This window comes from Jatropha curcas, chromosome 2 (genome assembly GCF_041381405.1).
Source record: "Jatropha curcas cultivar XTBG-Jc1 chromosome 2, XTBG_Jcur_1.0, whole genome shotgun sequence".
Lineage (NCBI taxonomy): Eukaryota > Viridiplantae > Streptophyta > Magnoliopsida > Malpighiales > Euphorbiaceae > Jatropha > Jatropha curcas.
The window spans coordinates 28270389-28292744 of record NC_143152.1 but is presented as its reverse complement, the minus strand read 5'-3'; the positions used below and the strand labels follow the sequence as shown (position 1 = coordinate 28292744).

Here is a 22356-nt window from a genome sequence, read left to right as displayed (position 1 = left end):
TCTCTTTTTTGTTATTTTTTTTAATTGTCTAAAATTCAAGGTGCTTTGTTCTTCATTTACTTACTGAACTGATCTTTTTATTTTTTAAACAAGAGGAAAACTATTAAACAAGAAGAAAGAAGAGAAAGAAAAGACAAGAAATTTACGTGGTTCATCACATGAGATCATGTGACTACATCCACGGAGAAAGGATCTGAAAGCTTTTACTAGTATATACTTTGATAGTACATCCGTTCTTCTCAAAAACCAAATTGGGTTTTCATGGGTTGTTCTTTGCTACTTTACACATTCGCACAATCAAATTGGAAAATGCACATATTTACACATTTTTCCCCTGTCCAGATGTGCACAGTCAATTGACACCAAACTGCTATTAATTTTAGCCTGTCACCTGCAAGAAAAATGCAACAACCTTTTTTAAGATATTTGAGGCAGCAATTTTACACAATGTATGAAAAGATTGACATATCTCAGAATTGTTTTTTTCTTACATTGGCAATATATTTTGGTCTGAAAGCAATTGAACATGCTGCACTTAGTTCTTGTTCAAGTTCTGTCAACGAATCCGGCTTCTATTTTCAAGGGCCTTTCAGCGGATGCGAGTCAAGTGGGAAAATGGTTCAGGATTTGATTTTGGGGCAGCTTTAGCCACTTCTGGAACACCAAAAACATTCCAGAATCTAAGTGTTTCATCACCTGCTGCTGTTGCAACTGTGCAACCATCTGGACTCTGAAGAAAAATCATAAAAAACCAGTAAGTATTTGAACAATCAAGAAATGGAATTTTTTTTGTTGGGTTCATTCAATTCACATAGTTACCTGAGTCATGAAAAGCACTCTAGATGTATGGCCAGTGAGTTCTCCCATTTTAACCATTGATGGGTATTTCCAAAGAGTGAGCTGATTCTGAGTAAACCCATGAGAGCTAAGCAGTTCCCTCTCATTTTTGTTCCACAGCAGAGAACAAACTTGAGAGCCAGTGTCTACTGAGTTCAAGCAAGCACCTGTGTGTGTATTCCAAAACTTTATGCACCGATCGCCACCACCTCCTCCGGTGGCTAGCAAATTTCCCTGGAATGGACACCAAGCAAGGGCTTTTACTGCAGAAGTATGATCCTCAAGCCTGTGAAGCCATTGTGTTGCTGAATTTGATGATGCTACTGATCTATCCCATATGTGAACAAGATTATCATTGCCTCCACTTGCTAATTGCTGGCCTGAAGCAGACCATTTAAGCCCACAAACCTCTTGTTGGTGCCCTCTGTATGTCTCCACAATGTGTGATCTAATTCTCACATCATTGTTGAATATTTGGCCATCCATTCCTCCAGTAGTAAGGATATGGTTGTTCCACGCCAGTGATCCTACTCGGGATCGGTGGCCACCTCTCAATGTTCTTAGCTGTAATGTTATCAAAGAAAACAAAATCCAAAGTTAGACCTTATTTTTGTTATTGTTAAATCTTAAATGAAAAAAACAGGTTGTAACATCATCTGAAAACTACAAAAAAGTTATATGTGCTCCTTTTTTCCAGCAAAAATAACGTTGTGCTATCAATGGTAGATAATAACCTGTCTATTAGAAGCAGAGTCCCATAGCTGAACCTCAGAATTGTTCAAGCCAATGGCGATGTGGCGTCCATCAGGAGCCCAACTGACACTAGTAACAGGGCCAATTTCATCATCGATTGTAACAAGTTCTGATGTAGAGCCATCAGTTGCATCCCACAAATATACTGTACTCCCAAGAGCTATAGCTAGAACATTGCTGCTTCCCCAATCCAATAAGTTGAGGTAAAAATCATCAACAAGGTCAGGAGCATCCAATGTCCTCTCAGAGGTCTATACACAATGAACAAATCAAACAATTATTACCAATTCAATTACTGTTCTTATGAAAGCAACAAGCAAGCAAATGAATACTGGATAATGTACCTGAGGAATGTGTCTGCGCGGCTTAGTGGGTTTGGCCTGGAGGTGAGATAAGGAAGTGTGCTCTTGTGGGATCAATTCAACAGGTGCAGGAGGCTTGTTCTTAAAAGCGAGAATCCGAGTCCGGTTCATGTTCAATGTTTCAGCCAATTGCTTCCTGTAGGCCTCTCTTGAGGGTGAGTTTGCTGCAGGGTTCTCTTTACCTTTCTTACCTTCTGTTAGCATGTAATGGGCATAATCCAGATCCATTGCTGAGCGGTTTGGAATAAATCTATCCAACTGTTAAATTCATAAATAGCAAACACATATGTTGATTAATAACCAATGCCCGTTAAGCAATAATTTTGGACTACGAAATTTTTAGTACAAGAAGTTCAATTATGAAACATCAAAATTGATAAATAGATACCCACTTTAGCACTTTGACTAATTCAAGAACCCCAAATTACTATCTATAAATGAATAAAAGACTAAAATCATCTTACATTTTCTTTAGAAGTCCTTCTTTGAAGAAGCTGTTCTTGAAGTGGGAATCTTGATTGTCCTTTCATGTTTGAAGAAGAGTTTACTGATCCTGCATCCATATGTTAATACCAAACAAAAAAAATACAAATGCAAACAATAATAGAATATATGGATAAAAGAAGAGAAAAAGTTCCTGCAAAACAGGAGGATTAGTAACAAAAACAGAAAATGAGTATAAAATGAAAATAAGAGGGAGAGAGAGAGAGAGAGCGCGGAGGGATTAGCGAGCTAGTTTTGTTGTAGATTGTTCCGAGAGAATGTGACTTTGAGTTATCAATTGAATTGGTGGGTTTATATAGTGATTGGAATTGGAAATTAGGGCTTTGGTTTGCTTGTTTTCTTCAAAGCTGTTTCGCCGTCAAGATTTTTAAATATGTAAATAATAATAAAGTAAAAGGAAATAAGGAATACTGGAGTTTTGAAGCAGCAACGGTTATCTATGTTTGAAAAATAGCCGTTGTATTTTACATTGACTAAAAAGTCCCTCATTTCCCTTCCCTCGGCTACTTCTTTTCCTCTTTGTTTCCATGGGCCAATTTCTGTTATCACAATTTGAATTCCATCGGATAATGGGCCTAGTTTACGCAAATCTCGTGCTTTTTCTTTTTCTTTTTCTTTTTATATATCAAGGAAAATGATAGGTCAAGTCAATTGTCTAAGCATCGGAAATGATTCAAACCTGAGTCAATTGTCAGGCTATGCTTTAGTGTCAATTGTCAGGCTATGCTTTAGTGTGCATCTCTTGTCCTATTAATCCGCATCAACGGCTGTAAATCGTTTAAACTGTTAAAGTCCGACTAAAACTGTGATTTTAAAAAATTGGTGCTTAATTTGCTTCAAAAAAAGATAAAAATTTGAATCATTAATTCCGTTTATTGTTTTGAAGTCATACACATGCACTAACCCATAGCTTCAAAACCAAAGCTGACAAAACATTTTGCTGTTGGATTTTAGATATATAGAAATTAAATATGTACAGTACGTAGGTTAGTGTTGGTATATTCGAAAACAATATTAATGGAAAACTCAAATTAACTCGATATGGTAATGTGCGTACGTTGAATCAAATTCATTAAGATAACTTTCATGCATTACACTAAAGTTGTATATAGTCTCATTAAAATTAAAAGTAACTAAACCAATGAACTCATAGGCTGTCCAAACTACCAAACGGCAAACTTGCAGTTGAATTAAGAGTGTCGTTTTCTGCCATTATGATCAACATAACCAACAACTCGGCATTTGCAACGCACAAAATCCCAATTATAATGGGCCTAGCACACATATATGATATATGTATATTTATATTTTGAAGTGATTGCAGAATAATCCTCCAAGGATGTATATACAAATACAATTTGTAAATATGTCTGCTCATGCGAAGGATTAAATGGAGGAATACACTAAAGCCAGCAAAGAAACTAGAAACACTACGGGCTACCCTGTAAAACCCCCTTCACAGTAGACTTCTGCTTCCATTAACAAGCTTTGGAACCAAAATATGCATATTTCTCCATCAAATTTAACATAGCAACTCAATTGGTTCGTGAAATTTACCGATCAAGTGAACTGTCGTCTCATATAAGTATCTTCGTGTACAAAAATAGGATCTTGAGTGCCACCTTGTGATGTGTTTTGAGGTTGTCCCATGGCTATGCCAGTTGAACTAGAAACAGGAGGGTTGCCCCATGTACTGTTAATGCTCTTTGATGAGTTTAAGGTTAGGTAGTAGAGAATTCCCAGAGTGATACTTGCAAAAGACAAGACAGCACCACCTGCGAAGACTCCTGGTTTTACAACATAGCAGTAGTAGTTGCCAAAGTACATGCTCTCTTCACCGTGTTGATCATTCAGTGCAGCACCGGTTAATAACAGAAGAAAAGCTATCACAAATGTGAACCTGCATGTAATGTACTATATATCATTATCACTACAAGTAGCAATACATTTACGCATGCAAATGCATACAAACATGAAAATTCATTATTAGATTCAATTGCTAAATATTACTATCAGAAATAGGATGTATTACAGGTTCAAACATTAATATATCGTTTCAAAGAAAAGCATGTGATTTTCCTCCATCTAAATAAACCAAGTTTTACCTAAATAAGATTCTTTGCAAACAAAAATGAGGATGAGAATTAATGTTACAATATGTGAAGATGTAGAATGAAAGGACTGTGATAAACAAAAACAATAATCCTACAACCTATATATTTTTCTGTGAAAGGAAAAAGGAAAAAAAAAAATGCAAGGTAGAATTCTCAAAGAACATAGTCCCCAGGTAAGTGGTACGCCAAATCGCCAACTGCAATAATTGTCAAAGAAATTACATCACAAGTTATTCCAGCAGACTCTTGAAGCCAGCTCATAATACTTCTTAACATAAATAAAGTGCAGTTAGAGAATTTATCTAAAAAATTGTTTATCTATTTATGGTAATTTTATCTTTCTAAATTAACTTAAACAGTATGATTAGGTCTGGCACATAGACTTCGAACAATTTAAGAAAGTAAGAATAAGATGAACATATACATAAAAAGGCCTCCAGTAGTGTGTGTGTTGGGGGGGGGGGGGGCAATGTGGCAGTGAGATATGTGTTAATAGCAATTAGATGATGCACAAGACTGTCCAGCTAGCCAGAAAGTCTGTTATAGTAGAAGAGTTAATTGAATTTAGTACAGATAACATGAGCTGTCAGGAACTCTTTAAGGCATTGATAGGGCAAGGAGCGATTGTTAAACCAAAAACCTGCAACGTATAAACCTGAAATGAACTTCATCAGCAAATGATCAATGAGACGTACCAGGAAACAACAAAGCAAACTAATGCTATTGTCCAATTTGAGTTTGAAGGTTGAGGGCTTCTTTTGCAACAAATACACCCAGTTGCAACATTAATAATCACTTGAGCTATCATCAGTGCTACAGCCGATGTTAAACCAAGAGCCATGGCAGGACTCCGAGGATATGTACATTGAGTAGCAGATGTGAACTGAACCTCAGAACCCTACAGGAGTATAAAAGATAAGAAGATAACAAATGCTATTAGACATGAAGTATGCTGTTTTACAACCTCTAAGTTTCTGCATCATTTGACAGAAAATGTTACTGTGGATCAGATATATAGACTAGAGATCAGTAGCCATATAAAAAGATCAAGTGATAGCAAACTGAACCCTTCACTTTTTTATGTAAACATAGAGATTATCACTCGCTACAAAATCTGTTGACTGCAGGAAGGCCTCAACTTATAAATACCACACTATGTTCATCATATGAGACAAAATATATATCTAGATAACTTGAAGAAATGAATTGCACACATGCACACTCATACATGCTTCTTCTTTATTTGCACTAATCTGGTGTACAATAGCAATCATCAGGATTGATGATTGCCAATTCAATTTGCATGATTCTATCCACATACTGGTGTAAAACCTATAAATACAGTATCAAAAACAAGGAATTCTTGATAATACTAAAAATAGCTTAACAATAAGGACACTGATTGTGCTGATGCTTTCTGATGTGAAGCTGCTTGATAACTATGATTTGAGCATGCTACCTACAGATTCCAAAAAGAATGAAATGTAACTTTTTTTATTTCACCCCTAATCTAACACAGTAAGAATGCAAGATCAAAATTTTTTTGCATTAGGGTCTACTGCATTAGAGAGGCCTCTTTCCAAAATAAAGATCACACATACAGGAACAAGTGGTGCAGTAACCGAACAAACAAAGCCATTGGTCATCAATTAGACAAGTATTAGAGGATATAAAAGTATCTTCGAATCATGTGTAGCGAATTAGACACTTAGAATCATCTCATGAGCAAATAGTTTAAAAAATTACAGAACTACTTTTGCACCAGCTCTGCTTGATTCTCATTATTAAGAGCGATATGTCGCTTTCCTTTTTTCACCCTTCTTACTTTCTTTGCTTGTATTTGATTCCTTATCATGAAAATAGGCACTTAGAGTAACTTATCAAAAAGGCCACAAAGGAGCAGACCAATAACTAAGTCTATCCTCAAAGAAACACAGGAGTGTTCCGTATTCATTTCATTAGCTGCTTTAGAAGACAGTTGCAAACACTTGTTCTCTACACTAAGCAAATCTCATAATCTTTAAAAACAGGAAAAACTAGCTTGCTATTATTTAAATTTTGTTCACTCGAAATATTTTGGGAATATATAGCATCTAATCAACCTAAAGCAGAACCATAGAAGTCTTAGTTTTGTAGAGTTATTTGCAGCAGGAACAGAACGAGGCAAAAAACTGAATTCCCTAATAACCGGTAAGCTCTTTACCATAAAAAATTGTGCCAGCCCCCAACAAAATGACCCAAAAGTCTACACATATAAGAATGCAAGTTATGATTTGCCAAAAAATATAATTCAAGAGAAGGGGCATCAAAGCAAAGATGAATTGTATAAACCTAACCTTAAAACAATTGCCAAACCTTTTACAGAACAGCCAAAACCATACTGATTCATCCATCTCTAAGGACAAAAATTAGCAAATTCACGAAATATCATCCAATAAAAACTTTAGTCCAGATTTCCATTTTATTTGCATAATGCCCTAAGCCCCTAATACACTTATTCTACTATCGGTTGCTCTTAAGAAATATGCATAGAACAGAAACCAAAATATTATAGAAATATTAAAAGTTATTTAGCTTAGGGTTGCAAAACAACCCAAAACTAAAGAAAACACATTTTTCCTGTGTCCAGTCACTGAGAAAGTGCAGAAACATATCCAAGAGGTGCGATTTCTAATTTTTATCATCAAGCTTTATACAGTGTTTTAATTGATTCTCTAACGAGTATAGAACACGATAAACAAATAAGTAAAATCAAATTATTTTTTTTCTCTGTGAGTTCTCTTTAGCGCAGTTAGTCTTTAACAACCAAAACCAGAGGGTTAACCGGTTAAGTGCATGTAGTAGCAAGACAAAGATAAACCAAGCACCAAAAAGCAATATCAAAGAAACCCATTTGAGGGTTGGAGAGAAAACGAAGATTCAATAGCAAAAACTTAAAATATATATTTATATCAAAAGAAAAAGTACCTTAATCCTGGTACCCTCTGCAGCAAAACCTGTAGCAGCTGATAGTAACCCCAAGAAACCCACAGCACTGCACAAGAATAAGGCCCTTCTTTCCATCTCTCCCTCACCACTAGAAACAGTCTTCCCCACAATCTTTTCTCTTTCCCTCTGGAATTGGGCTCTCTTCCTCTTTCTAAAGATGTGCTTCTTTGTTTGAGGAAGAAACGTAAAGTTGATGATGTACTGTGGCTTCTGTCAGTGTAAAATCATGGTGTCCAAAAATGATGAGGGCAAAATTGGAATACAACATTAAAAAGCAATTGTGAATACTGATGAATGACACGAGTGGGTCTTTTCTTTTCACAAAACTGCCTATACCTCTTTTTGTGTTCTTCTATTTTCATCTTGTTTTTATCCATTGGGTGATTTAATTTATTAAAATCATATAATAAATTCTTTTTTAATAAATTATAATATTCAAAAAAAAAAAATAGTGCTTTTCTAGGTTTCTATTTCGATTGTAACTTTTTAATTTATCACTTCAAAATTATTAATGTTTGAAATGTTAGATTCACAATTAAGTAATAAAATTAAGTAATGTAAAAAAAAATAAAGTCGAGTGATTATTAAATCACATTCTCAAATTAAAAAAGTAAGCGGTATACGTAATAACTGGAGAATTAAATAGTAATTTTCCTTTTGTGCTTTTATTTATTATTGACTAATACATACATTTAATGAATATCAATAATTAAATAAACAAAAACTAATGTTTAGTTTTACAACTCATAACATAAATAATTTGACAATCATTTATATCATATTTCTGAAGTATATCTCTTAGCATCATATATGTGATGCCTTGAATGATTATGATTAAATCTTTATCAATGGGAATGATGCGATATCTACACACTATTGTTGCAAGTGATTTGATGAATGATTACTATCATCCGATAATTATTGATGTTAGGCATTGACGTCCGAGGAGTTAAAGATGTTTGGATTATTAAAAGTACACTGTGTGCTTTATTTGAGATGCTCATGATGTGTTATGTTATTTTAAATAATCATCTATGATGATTTTTATTCATCGAGTGACATCTTATATAAAATTCTAATATTTTTTTTTAATTTTAGCACTAAAAGGCATTAGTAGTTAGAATTTCATTTATTCTGAATGACAGAAATGGAAAAAAAAGATCGGGATCAGTTATATATATATATAAGCTAGCACTCGAAATAAGGAGAATAGCGAATTGGAGCGATCGTTTAAAAAAATTAAGTAGTATAAAAAAAATAAAATTTTCGTATTGTCATTCTTTGACAACGTGAACCGCTCTAGTAATTATGATTTAGGCAATAGGTAAACAAGAGACTGAACTCGAATCCTATGATGCGAAATAATTTCACGGCCTTTGGCTGTGTTTTTTAATTTTCCATTATCAAGGACAGCTTTGCAATAAGTCTCTTAAAAATCATAGGCTTTTTTCTTCTTTTTGTTTTTGGGTAAATAAATATTTAGTCCCTTTAATTTAATTATAATTATAACTTTTAAATGAAAACGAGTATGTTCGGTAAAATTAATCATTTTGGTAGTTATTTTTTAGTATATTTGGCTGACTTTTCATAAACCATTAAAATTTAAACGTTCCATGAATTAACTTTTTATAAAACAATACTTTAATATTTATTACCTCTCTTCCATAATATTTGTCACATTTGAGAAATTAGTTTGTTTCAAAATACTTGTCACATTTGTAGTTTGAAAAAGTGATAATCTTTTTTTTTCCATGTTCATCTTTGACCAGTAATTATTACTTTAATTTAGTGATTTTCTTAAAAAATTAATATTAAATTAAAAATGATACAATCAATTTACTCAATAATTATTATAATTTAGACAAATTTAACGATTTTCGTAATAGACGTGAAATTTAAATATGACAAATGTCAAGTATTATGAAACAAATATCGTAAAAATTAGTTTAAATGCTATGTTGGCCAACACGGCCTAAATAATTTAATATCAATACATTTACCAAATAAGAGGGATAAAAATATAATTATGATTAAACTTAAGTGACCTAGTAGTTATTTACTTTTTTTTCGGGTTGCAATGGGTGTCTGATGGAAACGACATTGAAAATGTTTCCCCCGATTTCGAACGAGAAGGAGAAGTTTTCCTGTCGTTTACCAATATTAGAGGGAACCTAATCATTTAAACATAGTTTTTGAGCTGCATTAACAACAAATATCCAGATTTACACTTCCATTGACATTATGCAATATGTAGATATATATACGCCAGAGCAAATATGAACTCTGAAACATAAAATGTGTAAAACCAAATAAATTGGACTCTAAAAATTGGAGAGGAAAAAGGATATAAAGGCTCTCATTGAAGACCATAAACAAGCAGAGCACCAACAGCACCAATACCAGCCACCAGGCCAACAATAACCCCAATTGGAGGCAAACCACCGCCTATTGCTTTTCCAGTATTCACATCATATTTTGCAAATCTCTTTTTTGGTGCTATACATTGTGGGCACGCATATGTATCCGGCTGCGCAGTAAAATTTATAAAAATTAATAATTGATCATTCACCAAGACAAAAGAAAAACGCACTAAAAATGATAAATAAATGAGAGAATTTGATTAATCTTACCAGCTCATCAAAGGGTTTTTGTGCAGTGTATATGAATCCACAGTCAAGACATATGTGAGTAGCTCTAGCCTGCATAATATGCATAATTCACATTGCAAGCATGAGTAAATATTAGTTATCTCATCCAAATCCAAAAGATACTAATAAAAGATTGCCTTTTGAGCCTCTGTTAATTTCCTTCCAAAGCGGGGCGGAGCAGGACGCTTTGGTAGTCTTTTAACATCTACTTCTGCTCCTCTGCATTGTAAAGAAATTGGCAGAAGATTATTATTTCTGTATATTTTAGAACAGGTAGAAAGAATTTTGTTGCCTGTTGGTTTCACTTCTATCTCTTAATAAAATGCTAAGACGTAGTATACTGCTTTGGATGTTCCCAAGATCATGTCTCTCTGTGTGTGTGTACTTTCATTAACTTAAAACTAAGGCAATTTTTTTGAGTAGAATGAGTCCAAAAAGAAAGACATATATATGTATATGTATATGTATGAACCAACATAAAATTGACATGAGAAAATAGTAGAAATTGAGAAAGAGAACCTGCTAACAACAAAGTAGACAGAGTCTGGTTTTGCTTGAATTGCAGTTTTAGTAAAACCCAACTTATCAGCAGGCCAAAGTTCATCACCAAAGAAGCTACTAGTGTATAGCACTTGATCCCCTGATTTTAGCCCTGCCTTAGCCGCATTTCCACCTCCTTCTACTGCCTAAACATCTCAAAGCCACCACAAAAAATTTCAATAAACAGCCTCAATTTCATTGTAAAAAATTTAAAGAACATACCGAAAAATTTAGGACTCACAGTTATGACCACACCACCACCAGACTTTTGACCCAAAGTAAGGCCTAGTGGCTTGTCAACCTCAACTTCGATAGTCTTTGAAGCACCAGCTGTTCTTGCAGTAACTTGAAGCCCTTTTCTTGAATCAGTGAAAGTAGTTTTCTTTTCAGCTATAAATATTTCTGAAGAAACCCTTTTGGCATCTTGAAGTGATAAGCCTTGAAAGGCAGTTTTCTGTAGACAAATAAAGAATAAAACACAATTCTTTAATCTAACAATAACAAATAATAATAACAGTATATAGAGCTTCAATTAAAGAAAACAAAGGAAGAAGAAGAAGAACCTGTTGGCACTGAGAGTATATTGCTGGTTTTGCTGGGTTTAGAGAGGTTTTGATGGAGTGGTTTCTGGTGAAAGTGGCAGAGCTTCCTGCAACCACAGCTGACGACATTGTTGGTTATACAAACAAAGAAGAGAAGAGTGTTGTTAAGAATGGCTTTCAGTATTGGAATTTGCTCCTGTTGAAGTTTGTGGATAGAATTGCATGGCTAGATAATCTTCTCGTGGCATTGGTAGGGAGAGCCACACGCCTTATTTTAACTTTACAGACCATAAATAAATAAAATAAGCGATGTTCTTATTTTATTAAATAAGTAATTTATATGGATCAAAATATGTTAGCCCATATGAAGGCCCAATTTAGTTCATGACTACCAACAATCTTTATGCCAATTATCATACCAAAAAATTGGCAGCCCAACCCATTATTATGGTAAGTATCACCAAAATTATTTTTTTAGCTTATAAGTCAGTATCTGAAGACGTGAGGCGGTGCGTCTAATCAAAATCCTCAGTCCGACTCTTCGATCTTATCCTCGTGTGTGTACTGTGAATAATTCTTTTTTTTTTTAGATAAATTGTTTTTCAATAATACTATTTATAAATATGATATTGTTCTTATCATTTTTTTTAGACCACTGGTATACGGTTCATAGTATTAGAAATCGTCTAATTTGGTTCGAAATTTAGTCACGATTAAGATTTTTCGCCTTTTTTCTATAAATATTTAGTGAAAATCGACCACTGGTATACGGTTCATAGTATTAGAAACCGTCTAATTTGATTCGAAATTTAGTCACAGTTAAGATTTTTCGCCTTTTTCCTATAAATATTTAGTGAAAATCGTACTCAAAAATTCTTTCCATATATCTAACTTGCGTCGTGAACTTAATCAGAATAAATTATGTAATATTATTTATCAATTTAATATACTCACTTGCTAATGTCATTTTACAGTTTAAATAATTAAAAAGGAAAAACTAAAATACTTGTTTTTTTTTTTAATTTGTTAGTCAACCCATGATGTATACTGTATTGCTTGTTAAATATTTTTATTTTTTGGAGAAACTTGTTAAATAATGTTAGGCATGCTAAATTGTTACATTAAATATTACTACATTATTTTCTATAAAAAAAAGCGTCTGACACATTAATTTATTGATATCATAAAATTATTAATAAAAATACTCGTGTATGTATCTTCTTATATAAATTTGTAAAATATAAAATTAAATTTTTTTATTGAAAAGTCTTATCGTCTAAAATTAAAATTCGAAATTTTTCACTCCTACCATTAGTGAAAAGATTAGTAAATCACACCTAATTACTAAATTAGATTTTAACAATACTATTTAACACTTAAAAATTTTAAATATTTAATAATATATAAACACATATTATTTAAATATCTAAATTTAGTTAAAATTAACCTAGTTTGATAAATCAAATATTAACTGAAATTTTATGCTAATACAGTAAAATAATGAAATTTTAAATAATTTTGTGTTTTAAAAATTTCAACACTGATTTTATTTAACATTTAACATTCAACTATTAAATTTGTAGTTTTGAATATTCAATCTTATAAAATATCAATTAAAATTTAAACAAAAAAAATTATATTTTTGGTTACGACTCACCGTGCCAAAAAAAAAAAAAAAAAAAAAATCTTTTTTCCTTTCTCTCTACCTTTATTATTACAGTTAAGTTCATTGCACGGAGTCATCTCATCGACGGCCGGTGATCGTAATCTCCCAATTGCCACAATCGAAGTATCGATATGTATCCACTTGTATGTGAAGTTTAATGCCTCTCTACCCAAGAGGCCCATTCTATAATGTAAATAATATATATTTTATTATTATTATTTTTTGTAAGTAGAAAATTAGGTGACGAGTGCATTCAATATTTTATACTTTTCATGTGCGTCCACCATAATTATATATATAACTTAAAATTTTATTTTATTCTATAAAATAAATTATTTATGAAATTTCATTATTTTTTCTTTGTAGTCCACGAATTCTTTTATATTTTGTACGAAGGATGAATAATTTAAATACATAATAATTGATTTATATAATAATTAATATAAAAATTAATAATTATAGATTGATATTTGATGATAAACAGTCTGGAAAATAATTTATATGTTTATTATTATAATAAGAAATTCCGCTAAAAACAGAGTTGCTTCTGTTGAACTCATCAAATCGTTTGAACGTCTGGTTCAATTTTTTTTAAAAAAATATTACTTATTGGTCATGACTGTTTGATTGCAATCAAAAAATGTTTTTTTATAATTAATTTTGCTAAATATTTCTAACGGCAAAATATTAAAAAAAAAAAGATGAAACGTTTCTTTTTAGTGGACCCATCGCTATCCTATTTTGTGCAAATTCGAACAAGTGTCCTATTTACACTAACTATCATCCACGTGTATGCAAATTGGATTGGAAAGGGGTTCCACTCAAATTTACGAATCAAAGCAAATAGTACTACTTGTTTTTGTTGGGCCGTCTATTAAAAATTTAAAATTGTTTTCCTTTCAAAATAATTAACAACAGCAATATAGTAAAATAATAATAAATAAAGTAAAACAATGAATAAATTCATACCGAATTAGGTGCCAGAATATACCCCACTATTAAGTGAAGTTATTTCTAGACCGTTGCTAATTTCTGACCTTAATTAATGATCAACTCAAAATTATTATTTTTATAATTTCATTTTTCTTGCATTAAGACTAATAATATTTTTTTTATCAGCAGAAAATTTTTTTATTATTATAATCCGTAAAAAATTTAATATAACCAAATATCTAATTCTAGGCCATCAGGCGGCCTCAATACACTTATCTTAACTCGAAAATGCTAAGAAAAATTTGATATAGTATACATAAGATAAATAATAAATTAATAAATTGACTTTACTCTAAAATTTATGAATTATGATATTAAGTTTTTATGGGAATATTTTAATGAAATATATTAATTTATGCATTTTTAGCGTCCACACTCAATAAACATGTAAAATTTCTAACAAAAATCTAAAATTAAATTATTTTCTTTTAAATTTACACGCGTGATTTTATGTTTGGAAAATAATTTTTTTAAAAAAATAATTTTTTTAAATTCAAAAATTTTAACCTCACAGGTAAAATTCACATGTCTCCCCTTTTTCAAACTCAAACTAGAATTCAATTATTCATTTTATCAGTTACTCGCCTTTAAACAAGTACACACAACCTCAAATTTTTTAATTCAACACAAAAACTCTAATTAATGAGGTAATTACTAGAATTTTCTTTAATTAACCAATAAAAAGAAATTCTAGAGGGTCTTGAACGTCATTTTGCATTAGTCATGCCTTTTGTATGACCGATTACTCACGGCAACTAACACTGTCGGTCACCACATCATCCAATTCCAACGGAAACGAAATATTCCGTTTCGATACATACGAAATCAACCAGCTAACCAACTTAGCACAATAAAAAATTCCGTCAGTTAAAAGCGAAGTCAAATGTAACTTACCGTTTGGTACAGAGACAGGGTACGGGAAGGGAAAGAGGAAGGGGTAGGTGGGGGGCTGGGGACCAAGCCAAGAAGCGCAGTTGAGCGGGTAAAGGACAAAAAAGACATTTTACAACATTTCTTTTTTCTCTCTAATCTCTTCATATCTGTCGCAGTCTATATATACAGACTTGATTTCATAAAGAGAAAAAAGTCACCTACTACCCGTGTAGTGGATTTTTCCGTCTCTTTCTCTGTCCTTGCTTTTGCTTTTTCACTTAATTAGGTTCTTCTTTGAAGAAAGGTTTTATTGTATGGCCGCCAATTCGAAGAGTACTCAAGGGATCGCCAGCTTGGGAAAGCGAGTTATCTCTCAGATCTGGACCGCCAACTCGGCTCGCGCTGCTTCTGTTTCCACTGCCAGGTTTTATGAGTTAAAAAAAAAAAAAGCTTTCTGTTCTTAATTTGGTGTTTAATTTTTGCTTAATCATGATCTGATGAGTTGAGATTTCTATTATTGGCATTGTTAATCAATTACTTTCTTAATTAGTTGTTGGTGCTGGTTTGTAATTTTGCTTAATCCAAAAATGAGTGCAGACTGCAAGATGATTTGCTGTCTGACGCTATAATGTTCAGAATTTTTTTTTTTTTAAATTGAGGTAAATCATTTAATAATAGGCTTTTCTTGTATGATGAAAAGATCTTTTTATTTTTTTTGCAGTATATAGGATTTTTTTTTTGTTTTAATTTTTCCTAAATTTGAATTTATTTTATCATTTTCATTGAATATTCTTTTTTTTTTTCATTTTATTAAAGCGGCGTTGTTATTATCATTCATTTTGAAGAATATTTTACCATTTTTCGTACAAAAGGCACATTGCCGTACTCGGTGGTGCCGTGTCGTTCGCGTGTGTGGATGAGGACAATCTGAAAATTTCCGCACCGGAGAATTCTCCACCGAGGGGCATTTTTGTAATTTGGCGTCATTGATTATATTATTCATGTCTTGAGATACTTATAATTGGATATAAAAAATAATAGATTGATAGTGTTTTTCTTTCTTTTTGAAAAAAAAAAATTTCCTTATAGTGATTTTATCTCGCTAACTATTTTTTTATTTTGATTCAAGGTTAGAGGTAAATCATTTCATGAAATAAATTTATAATTTAAGATTTAGTTAAATTTACATATAATAATAATTCATTATAAATTTTTGAATTTGTTTTTTTTTTTTTTTTTTTTGATACATGGGAGATAAATTTTTGAAGTTATGTTTTATATAAAAGAAAGAATTTATTGTATAAAATAATGATTGTATTCCGTTATTACCATTTTATTCATTAACTATATGAGTTAATAACTTTTATTTCTATTTATAGCAACTGAAGGTCTGAAATATAGGAATAGTCAGGCGATGTATGATTACAGGAGATAGTTCATAGTTCTACTTGTGTCAATTCAAAAGTGGAACTCTTTGTGTGGTAACCGGTAAGTAATTGACTGATAGTTTAACACATGTACACTAGACAATGGGTTGGGCTTTTTTTTTATTTTTTTGGGTCAAAATTCAAAAAGACAGAGGGTCATAAGGCCTTCAAAAATTTCCTCTGGTGCATTGAGTTTGAACTGTTGTTGGTTTGGTGCAAATTCAAAAGACGTATCATATGCCTATGCGGGAATACAACATTTTTCTTTGATTTGGGTATTCCTTTTGGCAACTTTGTGATTTTATGTCAATTCTTGGTTTTGTCATTTCCACTTTGATTCCTTTATTTTTCATACAGTGATGTAGTCTTGATCTTGAGTTGTGGACTTTTGACATTTGATTCTTTTTATATTGCAATTCTCAACTTATTTTTCATCTTGAGTACTATATTAATTCTTTTAACATTACATAGGAAACTTCCCGGCAAGAGCATGGCTTTTGCTCAATATTTTGTTTTTATGATTGTTATTATTATTTTGGGAGGCTTGACTGTTGAATATGATATGACAAAAAAAGTTTTGAACACACAGAGTCGGTGGCCAAATAGTTAAATAAAAGGGAGTATTTATTTATAAGTTCAAGTTGAAAAATATATAAATTACATCATTATGACCATCTGTTGTGTTTATGTCTGTTTGATGGATAGAGTTGAAGTAAAAATTACATCATTAGTGAATGTCTCGTTCAATGGTCCTACTCAAAAGAAAGGACCTTGCCTAGAATAAAATACCAGTCTGGAAGGTGGGAGAAATAAAACACGGGGTCGGTTGCTGATTGTTATCTGGGTCGAGTCATATGTGGGTCACATGATCTCCATCTGTCCGATTAACTCTTGGGAGTCTATTTGGATCTGTGGATAAATTGAGAGGTCACAACTACATAACCAAACTGGTGGGTGCTATCTGTGTTCAATTATAAAATTCCCGTTTTGTCGCTTGTATCACCATCATGATGATCCTTGTTGCCTATTCCAACAAAATTAAGAAGGAAAAGGCTAAAAAGTGTATCCTTTCAATTGTAGGAAGTTTCTATTCACATTTTGTTATATTAGGAAGAGGTGGTATGGTTAAGGGTTCTTGATTAGCTGGAGTTTTTTTTTTTTTTTTTCCTTAATAATTATTGTTAAATTGATGAAAATTTTTATAAATAAAAGTAATTCATACTTACCTTTCATTTTGCATATTCATAAAGGATATTCGAAACTAATCAAGTCACACCTAAACATGCGTATAGAGATAAAAGTTCCATATATCATGCTAAATTTGATTGCAGGAGGACAGCACACACGTCAACATACGACAGGAACTTTGATGATCAGGTTGCTGCGAGTGTGGTCCCGGACGATGTGATCCAGCCCCTATCTGATAAGTACTGGGCACCTCACCCACAAACTGGTGTTTTTGGGCCTGCCACCGAGCAAAACTCGGCGGCAGGCAAAGATCGCATCTCCAACACTGGTGAGAGCTCGGTGTTGGAAGAAACGGCTTGGTTCCGCCCCACCAGTCTGGAGGACCCCGAGAAGCCTAACCAAGCTTGAGAAAAGCACAAGTGTGTGCTCCCTAGTTTATGGTATTGCTAATAAATAAATGGTCTATTGTTGTAATAATATAATATAAGCTGCTGGATTCGAACTAGTTTTATATGCGCAGTTGCAAACTTATACGATGAGTTGCAACTTGAGTGATGTACGGATGCTTTATTTTATAAACTACTTGTTTGTGATATTGGCTTTTTCTATAAATTTTTTGTTTTATGTTCTTGCCACGTTTAGAGCTTGGATTTTTTTTTTTTTTTTTTTTTTTTTTTGTATTTTATCACCTGGCACTTGTAAAGTGCAGTAGCTTTGGTCTAATTCTTTGTGAATATATGTTTATGTATAGTATCTAAATAAGCATGGTCCAATAGGAGTCAACCATTTTGGAATTATGCTACTAATCTTTGTTGTTAATATACTCTAAAGTGAACTTATAACTCAAATTGGCTATTATTATATGTGTAGCCAATGATTTCCTTCAAGTAAACAAATAAAATTTGATTTATTTTGGGCCGCTTGTTACATTATCTGAAATCTATATCTAAATAAAATAATTTTGAACATACGGGTCCTTTTTTTTTTTTTTTTTTTTTTTTTTTTTAAGATAATATGAGTAGGGATAGTGTCACGTGGGGCCAGAGAAAAAAAAAATAAAAAAGAAAGAAGAAAACAAACGGCAGCCATTAAGACACAGCCAATGCATTATACATAACCTTTATCTAATTATCTTGAATGTGGGTATTCCATCAGTGACCAAAAGAAAAGAGCAGCCATATCTCTCTAGTTAAAGTTTGATTGCTCTCTAACAAGATAATTAATCTTCTTAAGCATGACACAATTATAATTTATGGACATCCAATGATGCACAACATAATTGTTCCTTCCCCACCACCCCCCCCCCCCCCAAAAAAAAAAAAAAAAAAAAAAAGGAAGAAAAGGGATAAACATGACAAACAAATAATAATAATAGTAATAAAGTTAAAAAGGGGAATTATGAATGAAGTAGCGTGGCCTGCAATTGCAATTAGAGAAACAAATGGGGACAATTGCAATTGATGGGTATTATTGGAATTTGACAGGTAGGTGCATCTCTACTACTCCCAAATCCATTTAGGAATTAGACACAATCATACAAAAGGGAAAGGGTAGAGAGAACACGAGTGCCAACAACATCCTTTCTTCTTGTTATTACATGACCACGTGACCTTCTCCTTACATTCAACATTCTACAAGAATAATGTAATGTAAGTTGCAATCATACAATGTTTTATTTGTTTTACTTGCTTTTTTTTTTTTTTTATCAATAAAATAAATAATTTAATGAAAAATCCAGAAAAAATTTATCAAACTCCAGCACTAATCCCAAGTCAATAGACTCTTTCAAAACATTCAACCTTATTAGAAAATGATAAGTGAAAAAACTCGGTCCATATTACATCTAAACGTAGAAAAACAAATTACTTGCTTATTAACCCATCCATCACAACAAATTCAAATATGAGTATGTACTATTTCCAATTAGATTTTATTAGAAAAGTTTCAGATTTTTCAAAATAATTGAGCTTTTTTTTTAATGATTTTACAAGATTTAACAAAGTTTTATTAATTTTCTACAGTTGAAATCAATTCAATTAAAAAATATTCTGCAACTCCAATAATAGTCCTAGTTCTGGAAAGTCTTGAGTTGTAGAACCGGCATTTGTCCCTCTTTAAGCATCCATTGGTTTTAGGACATCTAATGCTTCTCTTCTTTTTCCCCTTTTATTTTTCTTTCTTTTTTGGTACCTTGTATTGTATTTATTTTACTTCTCCATTATCTTCTTGGCCAGGTTAAAAACGTAAATTCTACTCCAGCAAAAGAAAAAGAATAACTTTGTTAATTAACAAAATATATGTATATATGTGCGCGCGCTCTACAAGTTTTCCAAAATACAGAAGTATTGAAATGAAATCAAGATTGACATCCTCTTGAAAATCCCTCAATGATGAAAGTTCAATACCTCTTCTTTATCTCATAATGGAGATGGAAATGAGGTGCAGCTAACTAAAATTATATTGAAGTGAACAAGAGATTTGATCAAAGTGGTAAAGAAAAGCTTAAATCCTCTCCCAAATTCACTAGAATGGCATAAACCAAGTGCTGATACATTTGGATTTTGGATTTTTAAGCCAAGGATTCTGCACATCCATAGATATGACAATTTAGAAAGTTTCCTCATCTTCTGACAGGCTGAGACATGCAGACCATTTGTAAAAGCTTGTGCATAGAGACCTGTTCTGCATTGTGATACAATTTCTTCACAGTGCATTGCAAGCATATTAGCACTTCTCACTACTTAATGATTTGGTTGAAGTTGGAAGTTCATACCTCCGTGCTAATGTAGAAGATTTGACAATGAAATGTACATAATGTTCGTCCAATGGTACAAGTCTTTTGCTTTCTGGTTGGCAGAAACATGCGCCAACTCTAAGTATTTGAAGTTTGCAGCCCTGGAATATGCTGAAACTTAAAATTGTATTCATATCACCAGGTCAAGGATCTTGGCAGGCCAACAGTGAGCTTACTTCAATTCTCACATACCTGCAGCCAATGACTAGAGACAGATGCTACTGGAGTCTCTTTACTGGCTCATCTTGTATCCCTCTGCGTGGACAAATTTATTGCGCGGATGAGCTACTTCCCATTGCATGGTTCTACAAGAAACATCCTGATAACCAGCATAAATATATTTGATGCTCCGTTTCCAACTTTTCTTTTTCCACTGAAACTGGTTTTACAGGTGATAGGAAGCTTATTTGACTTGTCAGGGAACTGGACAAACTTACTGCTCACATAAGCTGCTTCGCGTTGCATGGTTCTTTAACAAACATTCTGATATTGAGCAGTATATTTGATGCTCCGTTTCCAACAACATTTTTTCCACTCAAACTGGTTTGACAGGTGATGGGATGCTTCTTTCACAGCGTTCAGGTAATTTCAACATCTTGCCTCAAGTTGGACTTAGAATGGAAAGAGAAATTTTGGATCAGAAAATTTTATAATTTGGGACAGACGAATGTAGCAGAAGTTGCTGAGGCAGGGGATGCTTTAGCCATAATGCTTTATTTCTTGGTCGGATGTAACATTTGACAACCTCATGGTTGCGTCAGAGACTGTGTCTCTACAACTGCATAGAACACAAAAAAATTTCAAATTAGTAACAATAGAGAGATTTGTTCAGGCAACTTATTTCAAACCAGGTGAAGGCCCTGTATCTGAAAATGAACATACCAAAAGCAAGATATATATGATAGTAATAAAATTAACAGGGTTTGTAACCACATAGGTTAAACACTCTTGAGAAAATATATGATGCTATATTTAAGAGCTAATAAAGTATCTACAAAATGAACATAACGAAGAAAACGGTAATAATTTTCTGTAACAGTATATGTTGCAATATAAGAAGCCCTACACTTTCTTTCATATGGTGATAAACAGAGAGCGCGTCTACATGTCTCCCAGAAATACCAAAAGCATTGATCAATACGTTCAGCATTATAAGATTTGGCTCAATTCCTTCCGTTTCCAAGTCATTATATCAGGCTTCATACCCTATTGTTGCATATTTGAAAACACTCCTAATGCTTTATCCAATTCACCATACTTCCAAAGGTATCAATAATGCTGTTCTAGATATGCTTGTCAAGTGGCATTCCCATCTCCCTAATCTCCTCAACGATTCCCACTGCTTTCTTCCACATCCCATTATGTCTATAAAGCCCAATAACCTTACTGTAGACAAATGAATTAAGCTGAGAATCTTTCTGCTTCATTTCATTGATTATTGACCAAGTATCTTCTGACCTCCCAGCAATTACATTGTAATATCTCATATGTTTCTTGATTTCTAAGAATACCCATTTCATCCATTATCATTAAAACCCTTTCCGCTAGCCCCAAGAGGCCCTAATCATTATATTGAACACCCTAATCATTATATTGAACAATCTTAGTCTTGGTTTCAACCCAAAACATATTGTCTCTTGAAATAAAGCATCAGCTGTCCTTCCAACACGTAATAGAGCTTCAATCAAAGAAGTGTACAACAAGGAATTGGGTCGAGAACCTAGCGACTCCATTCGAGCAAGAAGAGTCATGGCCTCGTGAACTTCCCAAAGTTTGCAACAATCACAAATATAGTGATTGTATGATTCAATAGAGAGTTCTTCTGCATCTGTACACTCATCTGGTGGCATAGCAATAGATTCTTCATTGCTAAGGCTCTAGTCTCCTTCACTTGAATGTTTCGCATGAAATTACATAGACTTCATGTCCCAGTTATACAGTCCATGACGAATAAACTAGAAATCAACAAATGGATAGAGAAGTCCAAGTCAAAATCAAATAAGCTCTCTATTAAGTGGGAACCATAACAGGCGGTAAAACGAGGGTTTTTTTTTCCCCAAAACGTGTCACGAGAAAAACTAATTTCCAAAATGGTGTTGCGTGAAAAATATCTATTAGAATAGTGTT

The 22356-nt window shown here is 32.8% G+C and overlaps 5 protein-coding genes across 6 annotated transcripts; 1 reads left to right on the top strand and 4 right to left on the bottom strand.

Annotated features, from left to right (window-relative positions):
* Window positions 1–141: 141 nt before the first annotated feature.
* Window positions 142–2832, bottom strand: LOC105649028 (cell division cycle 20.1, cofactor of APC complex). Its single transcript, XM_012235551.4, has 6 exons — window positions 2417–2832; window positions 1935–2210; window positions 1572–1841; window positions 820–1401; window positions 492–730; window positions 142–391 (listed from the first exon to the last, which is right to left on the bottom strand). Exons 1-5 carry the CDS (start codon window positions 2513–2515, stop codon window positions 590–592), a joined length of 1368 nt encoding a protein of 455 aa, XP_012090941.1. The 5' UTR covers window positions 2516–2832; the 3' UTR covers window positions 142–391; window positions 492–589.
* An 865-nt stretch (window positions 2833–3697) lies between these two features.
* On the bottom strand, window positions 3698–7811 carry LOC105649029 (transmembrane protein, putative (DUF1218)). 2 transcript variants are annotated; one of them, XM_012235552.4, is made up of 4 exons: window positions 7538–7811; window positions 5266–5468; window positions 4669–4767; window positions 3698–4356 (listed from the first exon to the last, which is right to left on the bottom strand). In XM_012235552.4, exons 1-4 carry the CDS (start codon window positions 7631–7633, stop codon window positions 4017–4019), a joined length of 738 nt encoding a protein of 245 aa, XP_012090942.1. In that variant the 5' UTR covers window positions 7634–7811; the 3' UTR covers window positions 3698–4016. The 2 variants fall into 2 exon arrangements, with proteins under 2 accessions (XP_012090942.1, XP_012090943.1); XM_012235553.4 differs by lacking the exon at window positions 4669–4767 and having other exon boundaries at window positions 7538–7801.
* Window positions 7812–9736: 1925 nt separating this feature from the next.
* Window positions 9737–11555, bottom strand: ENH1 (rubredoxin family protein). The gene is made up of 6 exons (XM_012235554.4): window positions 11310–11555; window positions 10988–11200; window positions 10726–10892; window positions 10344–10425; window positions 10189–10257; window positions 9737–10085 (listed from the first exon to the last, which is right to left on the bottom strand). The coding sequence occupies exons 1-6, from the start codon at window positions 11415–11417 to the stop codon at window positions 9915–9917; spliced, it is 810 nt and encodes a 269-aa protein (XP_012090944.1). The 5' UTR covers window positions 11418–11555; the 3' UTR covers window positions 9737–9914.
* Window positions 11556–15014: 3459 nt separating this feature from the next.
* LOC105649031 (late embryogenesis abundant protein At5g17165) lies at window positions 15015–18030 on the top strand. Its single transcript, XM_012235555.4, has 2 exons — window positions 15015–15244; window positions 17579–18030. The coding sequence occupies exons 1-2, from the start codon at window positions 15135–15137 to the stop codon at window positions 17841–17843; spliced, it is 375 nt and encodes a 124-aa protein (XP_012090945.1). The 5' UTR covers window positions 15015–15134; the 3' UTR covers window positions 17844–18030.
* Window positions 18031–20928: 2898 nt separating this feature from the next.
* On the bottom strand, window positions 20929–22356 carry LOC149498547 (Tetratricopeptide repeat (TPR)-like superfamily protein). Its single transcript, XM_089717346.1, is given in 6 exon segments — window positions 20929–21007; window positions 21267–21412; window positions 21415–21488; window positions 21491–21708; window positions 21710–21791; window positions 21794–22356. Coding segments are annotated over 6 exon segments (885 nt in total). The 5' UTR covers window positions 22080–22356.

Coding starts and splice junctions, on each gene's coding strand:
- LOC105649028 (XM_012235551.4), bottom strand. CDS start 2,515: ATGGATGCAGGATCAGTAAACTCTTCTTCAAACATGAAAGGACAATCA. Junction 1,842..1,934: donor CGCGCAGACACATTCCTCAG/GTACATTATCCA, acceptor CATTGTGTATAG/ACCTCTGAGAGGACATTGGA. Junction 731..819: donor GAGTGCTTTTCATGACTCAG/GTAACTATGTGA, acceptor ATTTTTCTTCAG/AGTCCAGATGGTTGCACAGT.
- LOC105649029 (XM_012235552.4), bottom strand. CDS start 7,633: ATGGAAAGAAGGGCCTTATTCTTGTGCAGTGCTGTGGGTTTCTTGGGG. Junction 5,469..7,537: donor CAGAGGGTACCAGGATTAAG/GTACTTTTTCTT, acceptor ATACTCCTGTAG/GGTTCTGAGGTTCAGTTCAC. Junction 4,357..4,668: donor TTTCACAGAAAAATATATAG/GTTGTAGGATTA, acceptor CATTACATGCAG/GTTCACATTTGTGATAGCTT.
- ENH1 (XM_012235554.4), bottom strand. CDS start 11,417: ATGTCGTCAGCTGTGGTTGCAGGAAGCTCTGCCACTTTCACCAGAAAC. Junction 11,201..11,309: donor TATACTCTCAGTGCCAACAG/GTTCTTCTTCTT, acceptor ATTTGTCTACAG/AAAACTGCCTTTCAAGGCTT. Junction 10,426..10,725: donor GTCTACTTTGTTGTTAGCAG/GTTCTCTTTCTC, acceptor TTTACAATGCAG/AGGAGCAGAAGTAGATGTTA.
- LOC105649031 (XM_012235555.4), top strand. CDS start 15,135: ATGGCCGCCAATTCGAAGAGTACTCAAGGGATCGCCAGCTTGGGAAAG. Junction 15,245..17,578: donor GCTTCTGTTTCCACTGCCAG/GTTTTATGAGTT, acceptor ATTTGATTGCAG/GAGGACAGCACACACGTCAA.